At 43.7% G+C, this 21,315-nt stretch overlaps 1 protein-coding gene across 2 annotated transcripts in view; it reads left to right on the top strand.

The window, feature by feature from the left end:
• The first annotated feature begins 1,229 nt into the window (after positions 1–1,229).
• LOC142687190 (uncharacterized) overlaps positions 1,230–21,315 on the top strand; it is a 32,063-nt gene continuing 11,977 nt past the window's right edge. The window contains exon 1 of one of the 2 annotated variants that reach the window (XM_075847556.1): positions 1,230–1,442. In XM_075847556.1, coding sequence (XP_075703671.1) covers positions 1,321–1,442 — 122 coding nt within the window. In that variant the 5' untranslated portion in view covers positions 1,230–1,320. Of the gene's footprint in view, positions 1,443–19,720; positions 19,836–21,315 lie in introns of those variants that run through there. The other variant, XM_075847557.1, reaches the window with a different exon arrangement.

Here is a 21,315-nt window from a genome sequence, read left to right as displayed (position 1 = left end):
CTAGGGAAAAATTTTAATTTTACTTTGCATCATTTGCAGCGCAATCATTTATGGAAAAGACCTGTGGGGTGAAAATGCTCACTACACCCCTTAATAAATGCCTTGTGGGGTGCAGTTTTCAAAATGGCGTCACTTCTCAGGGGTTCCTTTTATTATTTCACATCAGAGCCACTGCAATTGTGAACCAATACTCTGTGAATCACCGAATTAGGCCTCAATTTTGCATGGTACTCTTTCACTCCTGAGCCCTGTCAAATGTTGAGGAAAAAGATTAGGGTCACATGTAGGGTGTTTCTAAAACCGGGAAACACAGCATATTAACCCCTCCCCGCCGCAGCCCTTTTTTCAGATTTTCATTTTCGTTTTTTCCGTCGATATAGTCCTATGAGGGCTTGATTTTTGCGGGACGAGTTGTAGGTTTCCGTTGCATCATTTATTGTGCTATATAATGAAGTAGAAAATGGGAAAAAAAGTTATTTGTGGGGTAGAAAATGAAAAAAACAGCGATTCCTCCATGGTTTTTTGTGCGTAGTTTTTTTGACGGAATTCACTGTGCAATTAAAACAACATGTTAACTTTATTTTTTGGGTCAATACGATTACGGCGATACCAAATATATATAGTTTTTTCTATATTTTACTACTTTTACAAGTAAAAACCTAAGTGTAAAAAATAAAATGTATTTTGTGTCGCCAAATTCCGAGAGCCGTAACTTTTTTATTTTTCCGTCGATTAAGTGGTATGAGGGCTTATTTTTTGCGGGATAAGCTGTAGTTTTTAATAATACCATTTTGGTGTACATGCAACGTTTTGATCACGTTTTATTTCATTTTTTGTGGGAGATTAGTTGACCAAAAAAATAGAGGCTCTGGCGTTCACCGTGCGGGTTAAATAATGATATATTGTAATAGTTCAGACTTTTACGGACGCGGCGATACCAATTAAGTTTTTTTTTTTTTTTACTATGCTCTAGGGCAAGGGCGTAGCTAGGGGGGGCAGGCGGGGCATGTGCCCCAGATGCAACTACAACGGAAGGAAGGGGGGGCGCCGACCAGGGGAGTGGAGGCATGTGCCCTCCGGGCCGATACCCCCATAGACATTTAGTGCCATGGGCAGCACATGGGACAGGAGTGGGAGCTGTGTAATGTATGCACGATGTTCTCCTGCACAGGCAGAGCGTGTGTGTGTGTGCTCCGGGCAGCTGCATTATACGTCACATGTGACGTCATATAATGCAGCCGGCCATACACTCTGCCTGTGAGGAGAACAGAACACCATTGAAGTGTTCAGCTCCAGCTAGCAGACAGACAAGCAGGGAGGATGGAGGAAGAGAGGGATGGGGAGGAGCAGTCTTATCCACAGCTATTCTCCTGCCTGCAACGTGTGACCCCTCATAACATGAAGATCCCACTACGGAGCTCCGAACTGATAAGTACAGCTGTGTATGTGCAAGTAGGGGGAGGTGTGTGTGGAGGTGTGTGTGGAGGTGTGAGTAGAGGTGTGTGTGTGTGTGTGTGTGTGTGTGTGTGTGTGTGTGTGTGTGGAGGTGTGTGTGTGTGTATGTCTGTGTGTAGGTGTGTGTGTGGAGGTGTGCGTGTGTGTGTGTGCGTATGTGTGTGTGTAGGTATGTGTGGGGAGGTGTGTGTGTGTGTGTGGAGGTGTGTGCGTGCGTGTGTCTGTGTGTGTGTGTGTGTGTGTGTGGAGGTGTGTATAATTGTGTGTGTGTGTGTGGAGGTGTGTGTGTCGCGCGCGTGTGTGTATGTGTGTGTGTGCGTGTGCGTGTGGAGGTGTGTGTGTGTGTGTGTGTGTGTGGAGGTGTGTGTGTGAGTGAAGGTGTGTGTTTGTGGGGAGGTGTGTGTGTGGAGTTGTGTGCTTGTGGAGGTGTGTGTGTGTGTGTGTGTGTGTGTGTGTGTGTGGAGGTGTGTGGAGGTGTGTGGAGGTGTGTGGAGGTGTGCATGTGTGTTTGTGTGTGGAGGTGTGTGTGTGGAAGTGTGTGTGTGGAGTTGTGTGTGTGTGTGTGGGTGGAGGTGTATCTGTGGTGGAGGTGTGTGTGTGTGTCTGTGGAGGTGTGTTTGTGCGTGTCGAGGTGTGTGTGGAGGTGAGTGTGTGTGTGTGTGTGGAGGTGTGTGTGTCGCGCACGCGCGCGCGCGTGTGTGTGTGTGTGTGTGTGTGTGTGTGTGTGTGTGTTGAGGTGTGTGTGTGGAGGTGTGTGGAAGTGTGTGTATGGAGGTGTGTGTATGTGTGTGTATGGAGGTATGTGTATGTGTTTGTGGAGGTGTGTGTGGAAGTGTGTGGAGGTGTGTGTGTGTGTGTGTGTGTGTGTAGGTGTTTGTGTGTGGAGGTGTTTGTGTGCAGAGGTGTGTGTGAGTGGAGGTGTGTGTGTGTGTGTATGTGGAGTTGTGTGTTTGTGGAGGTGTGTGTGTGTGTGTGTGTGTGTGTGTGTGTGTGTGTGTGTGTGTGTAGAGGTGTTTGTGTGTGGAGGTGTGTGTGTGTGTGTGTGGAGGTATGTGTGGAGGAGTGTGTGTATGGAGGTGTGTGTGGAGCTGTGTGTGGAGGTGTGTAAAGGTGTGTGGAGGTGTGTTTGTGTGTGTGTGCGTGTGTGTGTGTGTGTGTCTGTGGAGGTGTGTGTGTGGAAGTGTGTGTGTATGGAGTTGTGTGTGTGTGTGTGTGTGTGTGTGTGTGTGTGTGGAGGTGTGTGGAGGTGTGTGTGTGTGTGTGTGTGTGTGTGTGTGTGTGTGGAGGTGTGGAGGTGTGTGTGTGTGAGTGGAGGTGTGTGGAGGTGTGTGGAGTTGTGTGTTTGTGGAGGTGTGTGTGTGTGTGTGTGTGTGTGTGTGTGTGGAGGTGTGTGTCTGTGTGTGTGTGGAGGTGTGTGTGTGGAGGTGTTTGGAGGTGTTTGGGGGTGTGTGTTTGTGTGTGTGTGTGGAGGTGTATGTGTGTGTGTGTATAGAGGTGTGTGTGGAAGTGTGTGTGGAGGTGTGTGTGGAGGTGTGTGTGTGTGTGTGTGTGTGTGTGGAGGTGTGTGTGTGTGTGTGTGTGTGTGTGTGGAGGTGTGTGCGTGTGTGTGTGTGTGTGTGTGTGTGTGTGTGGAGGTGTGTGTGTGGAGGTGTGTGTGTGGAAGTGTGTGTGTGGAGGTTTGTGTGTGTGGAGGTGTGTGTGTGTGTGTGTGTGTGTGTGTGTGTAGGTGTGTGTGTGTGTGTGTGTGTGTGTGCGTTTGTGTGGAGGTGTGTGTGTGTGTGGAGGTGTGTGTGGAGGTGTGTGAGTGTGTTTATAAATCGTTTTTGTGTCGGAGGTGTGTGAGTATGCATATAAATAAGTTGGGTGAGGGGATTCTGTATAATCTGTTTTAGTGGGGAGGAAGGATTTGACTGTGTGTCTGTGGAGGTGTGTGTGTGGAAGTGTGTGTGTATGGAGTTGTGTGTGTGTGTGTGTGTGTGTGTGTGTGTGTGTGTGTGTGGAGGTGTGTGGAGGTGTGTGTGTGTGTGTGTGTGTGTGTGTGTGTGTGTGTGGAGGTGTGGAGGTGTGTGTGTGTGAGTGGAGGTGTGTGGAGGTGTGTGGAGTTGTGTGTTTGTGGAGGTGTGTGTGTGTGTGTGTGTGTGTGTGTGTGTGTGTGGAGGTGTGTGTCTGTGTGTGTGTGGAGGTGTGTGTGTGGAGGTGTTTGGAGGTGTTTGGGGGTGTGTGTTTGTGTGTGTGTGTGGAGGTGTATGTGTGTGTGTGTGTATAGAGGTGTGTGTGGAAGTGTGTGTGGAGGTGTGTGTGGAGGTGTGTGTGTGTGTGTGTGTGTGTGTGTGTGTGGAGGTGTGTGTGTGTGTGTGTGGAGGTGTGTGCGTGTGTGTGTGTGTGTGTGGAGGTGTGTGTGTGTGGAGGTGTGTGTGTGGAAGTGTGTGTGTGGAGGTTTGTGTGTGTGGAGGTGTGTGTGTGTGTGTGTGTGTGTGGAGGTGTGTGTGTGTGTGTGTGTGTGCGTTTGTGTGGAGGTGTGTGTGTGTGTGTGTGGAGGTGTGTGTGGAGGTGTGTGAGTGTGTTTATAAATCGTTTTTGTGTCGGAGGTGTGTGAGTATGCATATAAATAAGTTGGGTGAGGGGATTCTGTATAATCTGTTTTAGTGGGGAGGAAGGATTTGACTGTATGGCCTCATGCACACTTCCGTCGGCCGTTGTACTGCCGCTAATGACGGTTTCCGTGAATCACGGACCTCACACGGATGGCTTCCGTGTACAGTCCGTTGTTTCACGGACCAAATCAATGCAAATGCAGAGACTGTTCCGTCAAAAACGGGCAGGAGTAGGACCTGCCCTATTTTTGAGGGAACGGCGGCACGATTGAGTTAAAACAATGGAAGTGTGCATGGACCTATTGAAATAAATTTGTCAGGGTGCTATCAGTTCAAACAACGGATAGCACCCTGATGAAAAAAACTGAAGTGGGCATGAGGCCCAAGGCCTCAAGCACACAACCGTTGCCATTTATAGGGCTGCATATCACGGATCCGCAAAACAAGGACCGCACATAGAACTATACTGCTTGTAAAATGTACAAATGGCTTTATGCTCCAGTTACATTAAAATAAAAGTGAAAAAAAAGTTACACCTCATTGATTGGTTGATTAAGCAAACATTGTGAGTGGGAAGGAGATGTCGGGAAAGAGTTTGGGGGGGGGGGGCGCCAAGGTGAATCTTTGCCCCGGGTGCAGGAGAAACTAGCTACGCCTCTGTCTAGGGGGAAAATGGGGAAATGTTTTTTTTTTGCACTTTTAATTTTTTTCTTTTTTTTTTACATAAAAAAAAAAACTTTGTTTAACTCATTTTTACTTTTTTTTATTAGTCCCCCTAGGTGACTTCAACCAGCGATCGTCAGATCGCTTGCACAATATACTGCAATACTAATGTAAGTACTTATGTGAGGGCTCAATAGATGCACAAAGACGGCGGACCTGGGGGCCTTCATTAGGCCCCCAGGCAGCCATAGAAACCATCGCCCCACCCCCGCGCGATTGCGTTGTGGGGGGCGCAATGAGCTGTTAGAGGGGGTCGCCCCCCTCTTTCTAATGAGTTAAATGCTGCGGTTGCTATTGACCGCAGCATTTAACGAGATAAACGAGCGGGATCGGACTCGAGCGAGATGCCGCTCTTTACTCTGTAACATACAGCAAACACTGGCATCGTATGGAGCGGGTTCACTCTGTGAACTCGTTCCATACTTCCCCTACCCAACTTTGGCGTATGGATACGTCAAATGTCGGGAAGGGGTTAATTAGAGAGCTGTCTTGTTATAGTGGCACAAGCTGGGCACCACATATTGGCATATCTATAGAAAAAAATCCCATTTTCACTCTGAAACATCGAGTGCACACTAATTTTTGCAAAACACCGGCAGGGTTAACATGCTCACTTCACCACTAGCTGAATACCTTGAGAGGTGTAGTTGCCAAAATGGGATCACTTCTGGGGGGGTTTCCACTGTTTTGGACCCACAGGGGCTTTGCAAATGCGACATAGCGACCAGAAACCAATCCAGCAAAATCTGCATTTCAAAATCCAAATGCCGCTCCTTCCCTTGTGAGCCCTACTGTGTGCCCAAAGAGCAGTTTATGACCACAAATGGGGTATTGCCATACTCGGAAGAAATTGCTTTAGAAATGTTGGGGTTCTTTTTTTCCTTTATTTGTTGAGAAAATGAAAAATTTTGAGCTAAATCTACGTCTTTTTATTTTCACTGCCCAATTCTAATAAATTCTATGAAAAACTTGTGGGGTCAAAATGCTCACTACACCCGTAGATGAATTCCTCAAGGGGTGTAGTTTCCTAAATAGAGTTAGTTTTTGGGTGTTTTCACTGTTTTGGTCCCTCAGGGGCTTTGCAAATGTGACATGGCCTCTGCAAATCATTCCTGCTAAATTTGAGCTCCAAAAGCCAAATGGCGCTCTTTCCCTTCTAAGCCCTGCCGTGTCCAAACAGCCATTTTCAACCACATTGTTTTATTCTGGAGAAATTGCTTTACAAATTTTGCAGTGCCTTTTCTCCTTTAGTCCTTGTGTAAATGAGAAAAAATTAGCTAAACCTACATTTTCTTTGAAAAAATGTAGATTTTCATTTTCATCACCTACTTCCAATAATTTCTGCAATAAACCTGTGGGGTCAAAATGCCCACTATACCCCTAGATAATTTCTTTGGTGGATGTAGTTTCCCAAATGGGGTCACTTTTAGTGGTGCCCTTCAAACATGGTGCCTAAAATATATTCTAACAAAAAGAAGGCCCAAAGAATCCACGCTAGGGCCACATGTGGGATATTTTCTAAATCTGCAGAACCTGGGCAATAAATTTTGAGTTGCATTTTTCTGGTATTTGTAAATGTCACCTCTATTTTGCTTTAATTCCTGTGAAACGTCTAAAGGGTTAAGAAACTTTCTAAATGCTATTTCGAATACTTTGAGGGGTGAAGTTTTTAAAATAGGATGACTTATTGAAGGTTTCTAATATATGAGGGACTCAAACCCACTTCACATCTGAACTGGCCCCTGTATAAATAGCCTTTTTAAATTTTCTTGAAAATGTGAGAAATTGCTGCTAAAGTTCTAACCTTGTAACGTCCTAGAAAAGTAAAAGGATGTTCAGAAGAACAATGCCAATCTAAAGTAGACATATGGGGAATGTTAATTAGCAACTATTTTGTGTGGTATAAATGCCTGTCGTACAAGCAGATACATTTAAATTTAGAAAAATGCTCATTTTTGCAATTTTTCGCTAAATTTTGGTGTTTTTCACAATTAAATACTGAATGTATGGAGCAAATTTTGCCAGTAATATAAAGTCCAATGTGTCATGACAAAACAGTCTCAGAATCCCTTGGATATGTAAAAGCATTCCGAAGTTATTACCACATAAAGTCAAACATGTCAGATTTGAAAAATGGGGCTCTGTCAGGAAGGTCAAAAGTGGCCAAAGAGGTCCCACCTCTGGGACCCGCACCTATCTTAAGAACGGGGCCCCCTAAACCATGTTCTACCTCTTTCTCGCTGCCTCCCGGACATTTCCTGACTTCAATGTCGGGAGTTACAAAAAAAAGCATAGTTTGCTGAGTTACACTGTTTCCGTAAGTCCCATAGAACCGAATGGTAGTTACGGAAGCAGCGTAGCTCGCATGCTACGCTGCTTCCGTAACTGCCATTCACTACTATGAGAATTATGGAAAGTTACAGAGGGTGACTTCCATGAAGTCAGGAAGAGGCTGGGCGGTAGCAAGAGCAAATTTTCAAATTTCATTTTTTTTTGCAGAAATTCATTTTTAATCTATTTTTTTTTTGTAACACAGAAGTTTTTACCAGAGAAACGCAACTCAATATTTATTGCCCAGATTCTGCAATTTTTAGAAATATCCCACATGTGGCCCTAGTGCGGTAATGGACTGAAACACAGGCCTCAGAAGCAAAGGAGCACCCAGTGGATTTTGGGGCCTCCTTTTTATTAGAAAATATTTTAGGCACCATGTCAGGTTTCAAGGGCTCTTTCGGTGCCAAAACAGTGGAAATCCACCAAAAGTGACCCCATTTGGGAAACTACACCCCTTGAGGAAATTATCTAGGGGTATAGTGAGCATTTTGACCCCGCAGGTTTTTTGCAGAAATTATTGGAAGTAGGCCGTGAAAATAAAAATCTTCATTCTTTCAAAGATAATGTAGGTTTAGCTAATTTTTTCTAATTTCCACGAGGACTAAAGGAGAAAAAGCACCACAACATTTGTAAAGCAATTTCTCCCGAGTAAAACAATACCCCACATGTGGTTATAAACGGATGTTTGGACACACAGCGGAGCTTAGAAGGGAAAGAGCGCTATTTGGCTTTTGGAGCTCAAATTTAGCAGGAATGGTTTGCGCAGGCCATGTTGCATTTGCAAAGCCCCTGAGGTACCAAAACAGTGAAAACGCCAAAAAAGTGACTCCATTGAGAAAACTACACCCCTTGAGGAATCCATCTAGGGGTGTAGTGAGCATTTTGCCCCCATAGGTGTTTCATAGATTTTATTAGAATTGGGCAGTGAAAACAAAAAAAATCCTTTTTCTTCAATAAGACGTAGCTTTAGCTCCAAATTTTTAATTTTCTCAACAAATAAAGGAAAAAAAGAACCCCAACGTTTGTAAAGCAACGTCTCTGGAGTACGGCAATACCCCACACGTGGTCATAAAATGCTGTTTGGGCACACGGCAGGGCTCAGAAGGGAAGGAGCGCCAGTTGCTTTTGGTGTAGAGATTTTGCTGCATTTGGTTTGGTTTCTGGGCGCTATGTTGCATTTGCAAAGTCCCTGTGGGACCAAAACAGTGTATCCCCCCCAGAAGTGACCCCATTTTGGAAACAACACCCTCAAGGTATTCACCTAGGGGTGTAGTGAGCATGTTAACCCCACAGGTGTTTTGCAGAAATTCGTGTGCACACGATGTGGGAGAATGAAAATGGTAATTTTTCCTTAGATACGCCAATATGTGGTGCCCAGCTTGTGCCACCATAACAAGACAGCTCTCAATTATTATGCGGTGTTTCCCTGTTTTAGAATCACCCTACATGTGGCCCTAATCTTTTGCCTGGACATTCGACAGGGCTCAGGAGTGAAAGAGTACCATGTAAAATTGAGGCCTAATTTGGCGACATATAAAGTATTGGTTCACAACTGCAGAGGCTTTGATGTGAAATAATAAAAGAAACCCCTGAGAAGTGACCCCATTTTGGAAACTGCACCCCTCAAGGCATTTATTAAGAGGTGTAGTGAGCATTTTCACCCCACGTGTCTTTTCCATAAACGATCGCGCTGCGGAAGGTACAAATTTAAATTTTTCCCTAGATATGCCAATTCAGTGTCAAATATGTCGTGCCCAGCTTGTGCCACTGGGGACACACACCCAAAAATTGTTAAAAGGGTTCTCCCGGGTATGGTGATGCCATATATGTGGAAGTAAACTGCTGTTTGGGCACACTGTAGGGCTCAGATGGGTGGGAGCGCCATTTGGGTTTTGGAGCGTGGAATTTGCTTGGTAATAGTTTTGTTTGGAGTATCACTGTTGTTTCCGTTTATAATGTGGGGCACATCTGAGCTGGGCAGAGTACATTAGGGGCATAGTCAGGTGGTATAATAATAAGGTAAAAAAAATAATAAAATGATCCATAGATGTGTATTACGCTGTGATCGATCCTTTCTGCACAGGCCGGTGTCGCACTGATAAATGTCCTTCCTTATGCCCCTTTTGGTCCACACTCCGCACCTTTGCAGTTTGGGGAATTTTGCCGGGAAAGTGTTGTCCTGGTATAATACGGGCACCGTCGCTTCCAGCAGATATGTTTGGGCCCTCCCCTTCCTGGTTCCCTAATTTTAGTGCCTTGATACATCGCCTTTTGAAACAGAAGAAATGTTCCCCTCGGGCCGGCACAACTGGATAATTTTCTTTCCTGAATCATTGGAGCCTTAACTTATTTTATTTTTTCATAGACGTAGTGGTATGAGGGCTCTTTTTTTACGGGACGAGCTGTAGCTTTTATTGGTACATATTGGGGTACAATCAACTTTTTGATCACTTGTTATCCTTTTTTTGGGAAGCAAGGTGACAAAAAAAAAAGAAATTCTGCCATAGTTTTTTAGTTGTATTTTTTTTTATACAGCGTTCAACATGCGTTATAAACTACATGTTACCTTCATTCTGCGGGTCAGTACGATTCCGTCGATACCAAATTTATAGAACTTTTTTTATAACTTTTTGCACAATAAAATTACTTTTGGAAAGAGAATGTATTTTTTCTGTCGCCAAGTTGTGAGAGCCATAACTTTTACATTTTTTCGTCGATGCAGCTGTTTTTTGCGAGACGAGGTATAGATTTTATCGGTACCATTTTTGGATACATGCGACTTTTTGATCACTTTTTATTTCAATTTTTGGAAGACAGTGACCAGTAATTATGGCAGTGTTCTTGAGGTTTTTTTTTTACGGCGTTCACTGCGCTGGATAAATAACATAATATTTTTATAGTTCAGGTCGTTACGGTCGCAGCGATACCAAATATGTATGGCTTTATTATTTTTTTCTATAATAAATGACTTGATAAGTGAAAAAGGGCGATTGTGTTTTGTGTTATTATTTTAAACTTTTATTGTATGTTTTACAACTTTTATTTTTACTTTTTTACACTTTTTTTTTACACTTTTCTTTAGTCCCACTAGGGGACTTGAATGTCCAACTGTTTGTTTGATGTTCTAATACATTGCACTACCTATGTAGTGCAATGTATTGGAACTGTCAGTTGTTCACTGACAGCAAGCCGATCAGGCTCCGCCTCTGGGCGGGGCCTAATCAGCTTACGTAATGGCAGACAGGAGCCCATTGTTAGGGCTCCTGTTGCCATAGTAACAGTCGCCAGCCTTGCCATCGCATGGCAAGGCTGCCGATTTTCTACAAACCTCTAGGATGCAGCGATCACAATGGATCGCTGCATCGAAGGGGTTAATGCCAGGAATCGGAGCTAGCTCCGGTTCCTGGTGATAGATCGGGGTGTCCGCTGTAACATACAGTGGACACCCACTGCTGATGACGCCAGCTCCGCTTCTGAGCCGGAAGCTAAGGCGGCGCCATCTTGCCGATGGTACCGGAAGCCTCCTGGGCCCCGCCGACGACGAGGCATAGGAGGATTCCGTTACAGGCTGATCGGGAGGTAAGCATTAGCCCTCCGATCGCCTTTGCAGCCACCGGCAACCCAGCGATCACGTTGCTGGGGTGTCGGTGGCTATAAACTCCTCACATGCTGCGATCTCTATTGAACGCAGCATGTGAGGGGTTAATCGGTCGGATCGGAGGCCAGCTCCGGTCCTGGCCGATACCTCAGGGTGCCAGCTGTAACATACAGCTGTCACCCGGCGGTGATGTTGCTGGCTCAGCTCCTGAGCCAGCTTCATCTCCATGATGTACAGTAACGTCAAAATGCGGTAAGACACCGGTTTTAATGACGTTAATATACGTGATCCGGCGGGAAGGGGTTAAAGTGTAACTAAACTACTAAAAAACTTCTGACATGTCATAGTGAAATGTCAGAAGTTTTGAACGGTGGGGGTCCGAGCACTGAGACCCCCATGGATCGCTATAACAAAGTGGCAGAAGGACCGCTGTGCCGCTTAGTTTCTGATCTGCTCTTCTTGAAAAGCCGAGCAAGTGGTGTACCACTCCGAGGAATGACGATCAGAAACGAAGCGGCTTAGCATTCAATCGAGTGCTTTTGCCGCTTCACTTTAGCGATCGGTGGGGGTCTCAGTGCTCAGACCCCCCACCGATTAAAAAGTCTGACATATCACTATGACATGTCAAAAGTTTTATATTAAGAATATATTCTGTGAGAAAAGAGAGAAATAGTAAAAATAAGGGCCAGCACCTATTAGACCCTCGCCCGCCCACCACCCTGTCCCTGATAACGGTATGCGCCGTTTGCATATTGCCAATGCTGCCTGTGGCAGCATATGGCAAATAGTAACAGCCAGGGATCAATCTGAGTGGTCCCTGCAGTGATCTATGTAAGTCTGTTTAGAAAATACAACAAGGACATTGGCTGTCTTCCTCTCCCCTCACTGTAGTTGATCTGTGAGTGAAGAGAGAGACACTATAACCAAATCCTGAGCTGTACAAATGAAGTAAAGTGAAAAAAACCACAAACTTTTCATGTCTGTGCCCCCTGATCACCCCATTTGTGCCCCCTCATCCCCTGTGTGAGCACAAGTGATCAGCCAGTTTTACATATATTTTTTGGCGCTGGATTTAGGAATCTATTTATCTACCTAGTGATAAACTTTTTTTTTTTTTCTTAGTTTGAAAAAAAATAGCAAAAAACAAAGAAAATGTTTTTTAGACATAAAACGTAAAAAAACGTAGTAGCCTAATGGTTACAGTTCTACCTAAATAATGGCTCAGAGAAGGTTTACTGTGGAGCAAGCGTACACCTTGATATGCTCCGGCAGTTCAGGCAGCCACACCGACTGCTTCAGAGGTGGAACTTTTTTCAGACAGTGACGGCTCAAGTTATACTTCTACCTCTGGACCCCAGGCCCTATGGTGGTAGAATCAATTGTTGCTGTCAAATCCCCGGTGCAGGGTCAAGTGGTGCAGGGCCTCCCATGTTCTGGGATCCTGCAATTTAATTTACCTCCAGGTCCCGCAACTGTCAGCAATCCCAGGAATAAATGTGGATGTTGCTAATTATACCCCTTTGAACTTCTTCCACATATTTGTCAGTGACCAAGTCCTGGAGTTAATTGTCCAATAGACATATATCTATGCAAGACAGTTTATTGCACAGAAACCCACATCCATCTACTCATCATGGACCCCTACTAGTGTCCCTGAGCTTAATTTTTTTTTAGGCCTAATCTAAATATGGGGTTGGTCAAAAAAACAACTATCCGCTCTTACTGGGCATCAAGAGCTGTCCACACTACCCCTGTATTTGCAGCAGTTATGTCCCGATACCGATATGAATCTATAATGCGCTTCATGCATTTTACAGATACCTCCCAAGTCCCCCAAAGAAATTAACCAAGCTACGGTCGCCTTAATAAATTGAGGCCTTTAATTTCCCTCCTACAAGAATCTTTCGTCAAATTCTACACCCCAGATCAAAATTTATCGGTGGATGAATCCCTGATTAGCTACAAAGACCGTCTTTCATTCCGGCAGTTCATCCCCTCCAAAAGTGCAAAATATGGCGTTAAACTATATAAAGTGTGCTAGAGCACAACAGGTTACACCTGTGGTTTCTTGATCTATGAAGGCAAAGACCGCCAAATTAATCCCCCAGGCTGCCCATAGACAATTGGCACATCTGGCAAAATTGTGTGGGACCTAATGGTGCCATTCCTGCACCAAGGGTACCACGTCTACACTAATAATTTTATAGCAGTGTCCCCCTTTTTAAATCCCTCCATGCTGCAAATACAGGGGCCTGCTAAACAGTCCATAAAAACAGAGTGGGATTCCCAAAGCAATTGGTGTCCAGACGTGTGGAAAGGGGGGCGTCATTCACACTGGTAAGCGAGCAGTTACTTGTAGTAAAGTGGAATGAGAAGAAGGACATCTATATGTTGTCCACTATGCATCCAGGCACCACGGTGGCTGTTAGAGAGAGGGGGCCATCGTGGAAAAGCGTAGGCCTGTCTGTGTGACAGAGTACAATAAATTCATGGGGGTGTAGATCTGTCGGACCAGATACTTCAACTGTATTTAGTGAAGCGGAAGACCAGGGCCTGGTACAAAAAGGTAGCAATCTACCTAATTCAGATCACTACCTATAATGGGTTTGTACTTTATAAAAAAACACAAGGAACGCTCACCTTCCTCCAGTTCCAGGAGGAGGTTATTGAGCGTCTCCTATTTTACTCCAATGACCCTGCATAACCCTACAAGTCTGACGATGTGCAAAGTCTTTCAGAGCGCCATTTTCTTCACCCCGTCCCTTCCACCGAGACGCAAAGATATCCCCAAAAAAAGGTGCCGGATTTCCAGTAAGCATGGAAGGAGGAGGGATAGTCGATTCTACTGCCCGATGTGCCCATTTCAACTAAATTTAAATTTATATTTTCATTTTAGTTTGTGGGCTTTCCAAGTGGGGAGGAATTCTTTTGGGAGAGGTAGTAGAGTTTATTTATTCAGAAAATATTTTAACCCTTTCATATTTTAGATCATTTTTTTTCTTTTGAACAAAGCTGTTATTTTTATTAATATTTCTAATTGGTGATACGGGCATGATCTTTTTTTTTTATTTGGAGGATCACTAATAATCGAGCTGTTCCTAATCAATACACTATGGGCTTTACTACATTTGGGTTTTCGCAGGACCTCCTGCATCCGACAATGCTTCTGGAAATACTGACATCATTTTGGGGATTAGTGATCCTTTAGGGTATATTCACACGCTTAAAAAAAACGTCTGAAAATACGGAGCTGTTTTCAAGCCAAAACAGCTCCTGATTTTCAGCTGTTTTTTAAGCAACTTGTGTTTTTTGCGGCGTTTTTTACGGCCGTTCTTGGAGCTGTTTTTCTATTGAGTCAATGAAAAACGGCTCCAAAAACGGCTCAAGAAGTGACATGCACTTCTTTTTACGTTGCTTTATTTTACGTGGCCGTTTTTAAAATCGCCCTGTGGGAACGGAACGCCGTTTTTCCCATTGAAATTAATGGGCAGATCTTAGGAGGCGTTCAGCCCCCCGCATGTTTAGACGTTTTTCGGGGCGTTTACGGCTCGAAGAACGGCTGAAAATCGCCTGTGTGAACATACCCTTACTGTTCCTATAGATGGTTTTGGACACTGCCCCTTTATATATACTTTAACCGTTGGTTGTTTTGTGCACATAACAGTTCCTACCTTGCTGGGCAGAATCAGTTGGCACGTTCGTCATATAGGGATTGATGGAGCTAAAGAGACGTTGTACAACCAGTCACTGAAAAAAAAAAACCTTGTCATGACAGCCGTGCAGGTGTTGAGTGAACAGACTCGAGTTTGCAACATAGTTGGATGCATTTTCCTCCATTATTTTTTTTTAAATATTGCCCGTCACTCCAGTATAGTTTATTTTTTCCTCTCTGACTGATTTTATATTAGGACAGAATTCTGTCCACAATGACATCAGATGAGGGACAACTGCTTCTTTAGCAAGCCATAGTCATAAGTACAGGCAAATACGTCTATAGCGACATGCATCCGTTATAAATACACAGCTTCACTTCTCTTTTGCATGCTCACTACACCACTAGATGAATACCTTTAGGGGGTCTAGTTTTTAAAATGGGGTCATTTCTGGGTGTTTTTTTTTTTTGCTCAGGCAGCTCATTGCTTCTAAATGCTTGATATGGGGCCTATAATTTATTCAATTGTGCCCTGAAAGCCTCCATGTGCTCCCTTCCTTTTGGGCCCTGCCATGCGTCCAGGCAGCGTTTTAGGGCCACAATGAGGGTACTTTTGAAAACAGGAGAAACAGCTTGATGGATTTTGGGGTGTGTTTCTTCATTCTCATGTTCGCTTTACAAAGAAATCTGTCTTTACAATGACACATTTGTGTAAAAAGTGGAATTTTATTTTTTTCCACGTGCTTTACATTAAATTTAGCAAAAAACTGTGGGGTCAAAATGTTTGTGGCATCAAAGGGGGTCTAGTTTTCTAAATGGGGTAATTTATGGGGAGTTTCTATCGGTCTAGCAGCTCAAAGCCTCTCCAAATATGCGGTGGGGTCTAAAACATTTTCAAGCAAAATATGTATCCTGAAAGCCTCCAGGTGCTCCCTTCCTTTTGGGCCCTGCCGTGTGTTCAGGCCGCGTATTAGGGCCACAATGGTGGTATTTATGAAGACAGGAGAAACAGGGTGATAGATTTTTGGGTGTGTTTCTTTATTCTCATGTTCGCTTTACAAAGAAATCTGTCTTTACAATAACACGTTTGTGGAAAAAGTGGAATTTTATTTTTTTTCACCTGCTTTGCATGAGTTCTTACAAAAAAACTGTGGGGTCAAAATACTCACTACACTTCTAGATAAATACCTTAATAGGTATAGTTTTCAAAATGGGGTCATTTGTGGGGGTTTCCATCATTCTGACCCCTATGAGGCCCTGAAAACCTGGTGCAGGAAAACAAAATGTACTTCAAAATGTATGAAATGATTATTAAATTTGTAAGTCTTCTAAATTGTTCAAAATGTATTTTATTTTTTCAAAATTGCTGCTGGAATAGAGTAAAGAGATGGAAATATATATTTAATTAAAAAAATGTACAGTATGTATGTACACATATGTGACATATTGCCAGTTCCAAATAGGGAAAAATGTTAATGTTAATTTTTACAAAATGTCATAAATTTAGATATTTTTTCATTAATTTACACAAATCGTATCAGTCTACTTTTACCAATAAAATAAAGTACAACATGGGACAAAAAAACGATGTCAGAATTCCTTGGATATGCAAAACTATTGCAGAATTATTCTCTGATAAAGTCACACATACCAGATTTGACAAATCTGGCTTGGTCATTAAGGTCCAAACAAGCTTGGTCATTAAGGGGTTAAAGAGAGGTGATACCTTTTTTTTTATTCTTTTTTTTTGTTTCTCTAATAAAACAGTGTGTTTGGTGCAACTTTCTAAATACTTTTTATTAAAAATTATTTTTACTTTTTGAGATACAGCTGCTTTATATCCTGAATAAATAGCGTCTGTATCTAGTGCTAAAACCTGTATCCGTCAGGTTAGTCGCACTGACGGGTACTGTGTCAGCGGGTTGGGGGGGGGGGTCGAATTGCGTGCGAGGGGAGAGAAGGGGGCCCAAGTTGTGTCAACAGCCCAAGGCACAGGGTACACTTAATCCGCCACTGCTGAGTGACCACACCCAGCACTCTGGGTCAAGTCATATAACATTGTAACAATATGCAGCCCATTATTGCCCCAGATATACTACAGTAGTTTGGGAAATTTTACTGGGAAAGTGTTGCCCTGGTATAACACGGGTGCCCTCGCTTCCAGCAGATGTGCTATGTCCCTTCCCTTCCTAGTTCCTAAATACTAGGGCCCTGAAACTGAAGGAATGTTCCCCTCTGGTCTTCAGATCGGGATGTTTTTTCATCGCCGCATTACTAGTGCCATAACTTTTTTATTTTTCGGTTGATGGAGCAGACACATTTAGTGGCGATTCACAGGTATTGCAGCCTTCTTCTCCCATTGAATTCAGATGCTCATCTCATGAACAGTGCGGCCCTGCTGTCTCCTTCTGTGTATTACATGAGAGGTGTGCAGTATGGGTAATATAAAAGTCCATGCGGAACAGTCCAAGAGGACAAAACACAGTAGTAGAGTATATTACAGTAATCAGTAAGTGCTGCACAATGTTATTTATTACATATAATTGGGGGTACACTTTATATTATGAAATTATTAGAATCTAGGCTATAGATGGAATCTATGAGGTGTTTTCCCAAAAATGGATTGGACTGAAATAAAAACATCAAGTGACAGAACCAAATACTAAACAAACTGAAAAAATCACATAACATATAACAGAATACCTTCCGCAGGGGCGTAGCTAGGGGGGGGCAGGCGGGGAATGTGCCCCGGGCGCAGTTCAGAGGGGGGCGCCAGCGCCACCTCCTCCTGCACTATAATTGTACGTGTGTCGCAAGGACACAGGTACAATTAGAAGCAATGAATGACCGGGCACGTTCCGTGCCCGGCCTTTCCGCGCCTTTCCACGAATGAAGCAACTGGTACCTTTTGTACCAGTAAAGCTTCCGTCGATGAAAGGCGCTGACTGACTGACAGGGAAAGTCATCCTGCCCAGCCAATCAGCGCCTTTCTTAGATGCTGTGTTCAACTCCCTGAAGACCTGCGCAGAAGAGAGCAGGTCTCCATGGCTGCCGGACGGCGTGGGAGCGGGAATAAGGTGAGTTTGAATTTTTTTATTTTTTTAAATTGTAATAAAAGTGTGTGGCTGTATCTGCGAGGGGAGGGGGGAACTTTGTCTACACGGGGGGGGGGGACTTTGTCTACACGGGGGGCCTTTATCTACGGGGGGGGGGGCTTTATCTACAGGGGAACTATATCTACAGGGGAACTATATCTACAGGGCTGGGCTATATACAGAGGAACTATATCTACAGGGGGGCTATATACTGGAGTGGGCTGTCTATAGAGCACCATATACAGGGGTGGGCTATAGCTACACCTGTAGATATAGCCCACCCCTGTATATGGTGCTCCATAGATAGCCCACCCCTGTTTATAGCCCCCCTGTAGTTATAGTCACCCTGTATATAGCCCAGCCCTGTAGATATAGCCCCCCCTGTAGATATATTCCCCCTGTATATAGCCCACCCCTGTATATAGCCCCCTGTAGATATAGCCCCTCTGTAGATATAGCCCCCCTGTGTATAGCCCACCCCTGTTGATATAGCCCCCCTGTGTATATCCCAGCCCTGTGTATATCCCAGCCCTGTGTATAGCCCAGCCCTGTGTATAGCCCAGCCCTGTAGATATGGTCCCCCTGTAGATATGGTCTCCCTGTAGATAGCCCAACCCTGTATATAGTCCCCCTGTAGATATAGTCCCCCTGTAGATATAGCCCACCCCTGTATATAGTCCCCCTGTAGATATAGCCCACCCCTGTATATAGTCCCCCTGTGGATATAGCCCACCCCTGTATATAGTATCCCACAAATAGCTCCCCCTATAGTGCTCCACAGAAAGCCCACCCCTGTATATAGCCCCCTTGTACATATAGTCCACACCTGTATATAGTGCTCCACAGATAGCCCACCCTTGTATATAGCATATACAGGGGTGGGCTATCTGTGGAACACTATATACAGGGGTGGACTATCTAGTGGAGCACTATATACAGGGGTGGACTATATGTACAAGGGTGGGCTATATACAGGGGTGGGCTATCTGTGAAACACTATATACAGGGGTGGACTATATGTGGAGCACTATATACAGGGGTGGGCTATATCTACAGGGGGGCTACATACATGGTTGGGCTATCTGTAGAGCTCTATATACAGGGGTGGGCTATATCTACAGGGGGCTATATACAGGGGTGGGCTATCTGTAGAGCACTATAGGGGGAGTTATTTGTGGGACACTATATACAGGGGTGGTCTATATGGGGGCACTATCTACAGGGGCCCTATGGCAGGCACTATCTACAGGGGGCACAGTGTGTGTGTGGGACACGGTGTATGGTGCTATTATAATTAGAGGTGCAGTGTATGGCGCTATTATATGTAGGGGCGTAGTGTGTGGTATAATGATAACGTTATATTTATTTATAGGTGCAGAAATGTAGGTAAAGTGAGAAGCTGAAGACATCTGAGCGGCAAACTGCAGAAATGGGCTGTGACCGGGAGAAGTCATCATAGAGGTCTGGACCGGATGGAGAGGAAGAACTAGAATCTGAGACGTCACCGGTGAGTCACTTAATGTAAATGTTTGTTCTGCCTCTAATCAGTATTGTAGTCACTGTATGATGTGCAGAGAGATGATGGGTGGTATGATTATGATAGGATTTATTTTTTGTGAAACAGCATCTCCCAGCATATCCTTATCATTGTTTGGGCCATGCTGGGAGCTGTAGTTGTACGCCGTACACACCTATACACCAGGGGTTGCACTAAATTGAGCTGTATTTGTGCTGGTGTTGTATATATGTAGTGAGCTTGCTTCTGGGGCTGTATATATGTACTGAGCTTGGTTCTGGTGTTGTGTATAGAACCATATTGCTTGTGAAATGTACAAATGTTTATATGCTCGAGTTACATAAAAAGAAATGACACGTCGATTGGTAGAGAAAACAAACACGGCGAGGGGGAAGGAGATGTCGGGAAAGAGGTTGCGGGGGGCGCCAAACGGAATCTTTGCCCCGGGTGCTGGTGAACCTAGCTACGCCTCTGGCTTCCGGAAAGATCCATGATTACTGACACTGAAGAACTATCTACACAGCTCTGTATATAATATTCACTGATATGTTCTTCATCAATGTACCTGCTGCTCACATACCAATGCTCATTGTGACATCACTACTACATACCAGTGCTCATTGTGACATCACTTCTACATACCAATGCTCATTGTGACATCACTACTACATACCAATGCTCATTGTGACATCACTACTACTATAAGGGCAGCTCTCCCAGGGCGGGGCCTTTAGAATCTTGCTGATTGGTTCTTGTGCGCTGCACGTCTCGTTAATTAGCAAAGTGATTACAAAATGTTGAGGAAAGTGAAGAAAGGTTTGAAACTCGATAAGAGTTCCAGTCTGACCCGGGCCGAAAAAAATATCTGGTAAGTGAAGGAGGAGAATCTCAAGTGTTTCTAAAATGTTTAGATTTCCACAATATTATTAAACACGAGATGATGTTTTGTAGAAACATTTTGTCTCTACGAAGCTTGTCCCTGTTCACACTGGGAATAAATAAATCCTGTATTTTATAGTGTGAACAAAGGTTTATTTCTTCAGGTTATGTAAGAGAAGTAGATATCCCAGATCTGCTGTTCCATCAGGAATCATAACAAGGGATTGTGTGTTTTACCCCCAGAGCTGCTGGATCCCAGCTACAGACAATCTGCCCTGGGATGTTCAGATACTGATTTCTCCTGCATTACAATGACTATTGAGCAGTAATCATATTTGTACAGTATATGTATGTGGAGAATATATATAGACACAGACCTTGCACTTGACATGCATTTAACTTGTGCACAACTTTTCTTTATGTCCATGTCTTTCTGATTAATATTCATGTACATGTAACTCAGTGTAACTCTATGGACTGTAACTGTCACTCGTAGTTTACATTGGAGCCATCACTCCACAAATAATAAATGTATCTCCAGTCTTATAGAGGGAGTTATGAGTATGGGGCCCCCCTCTATTACCTCATATGGCCCAATAGGTCAGTATAACCCCTTCCCTCTTTGGCCGCTTTTGACCTTCCTGACAGAGCCTCATTTTTCAAATCTGACATGTTTCACTTAATGTGGTAATAACTCCGGAATGCTTTTACCTATCCAAGTGATTCTGAGATTGTTTTCTCGTGACACATTGGACTTTATGTTACTGGCAAAATTTGCCCGATACATTCAGTATTTAATTGTGAAAAACACCAAAATTTAGCGAAAAATTGCAAAAATTAGCATTTTTCTCAATTTAAATGTATCTGCTTGTAAGACAGGCAGTTATACCACACAAAAATGCTGCTAACTAACATCCCCCATATGTCTACTTTAGATTGGCATCGTTTTTTGAACATCATTTTATTTTTCTAGGACGTTACAAGGCTTAGAACTTTAGCAGCAATTTCTCACATTTTCAAGAAAATTTCAAAATGATATTTTTACAGGGGCCAGTTCAGTTGTGAAGTGGATTTGAGGTCCTTAGATATTAGAAACCCCCAATAAGTCACCCCATTTTAAAAACTGCACCCCTCAAAGTATTCAAAACAGCATTTAGAAAGTTTCTTAACCCTTTAGACATTGCACAGGAATTAAGGCAAAGTAGAGGTGAAATTTACAAAGTTCATTATTTTTTTCCAGAAATTCATTTTGAATCCATTTTTTTTGTACCACAGAATGTTTTACCCAAGAAATGCAACTCAATATTTATTGCCCAGGTTCTGCAGTTTTAGGAAATATCCCACATGTGGCTCTAGTGTGCTACTGGACTGAAGCACCGGCCTCAGAAGCAAAGGAGCACCTGGTGGATTTTGGGTCTCCTTTTTATTAGAATATATTTTAGGCACCATGTCAGCTTTGAACAGGTCTA

The sequence above is a fragment of the Rhinoderma darwinii genome (assembly GCF_050947455.1).
Source record: "Rhinoderma darwinii isolate aRhiDar2 chromosome 5 unlocalized genomic scaffold, aRhiDar2.hap1 SUPER_5_unloc_20, whole genome shotgun sequence".
Lineage (NCBI taxonomy): Eukaryota > Metazoa > Chordata > Amphibia > Anura > Rhinodermatidae > Rhinoderma > Rhinoderma darwinii.
Note: the sequence above shows the minus strand (reverse complement) of the source record. Positions and strands in the feature narration are given on the sequence as shown.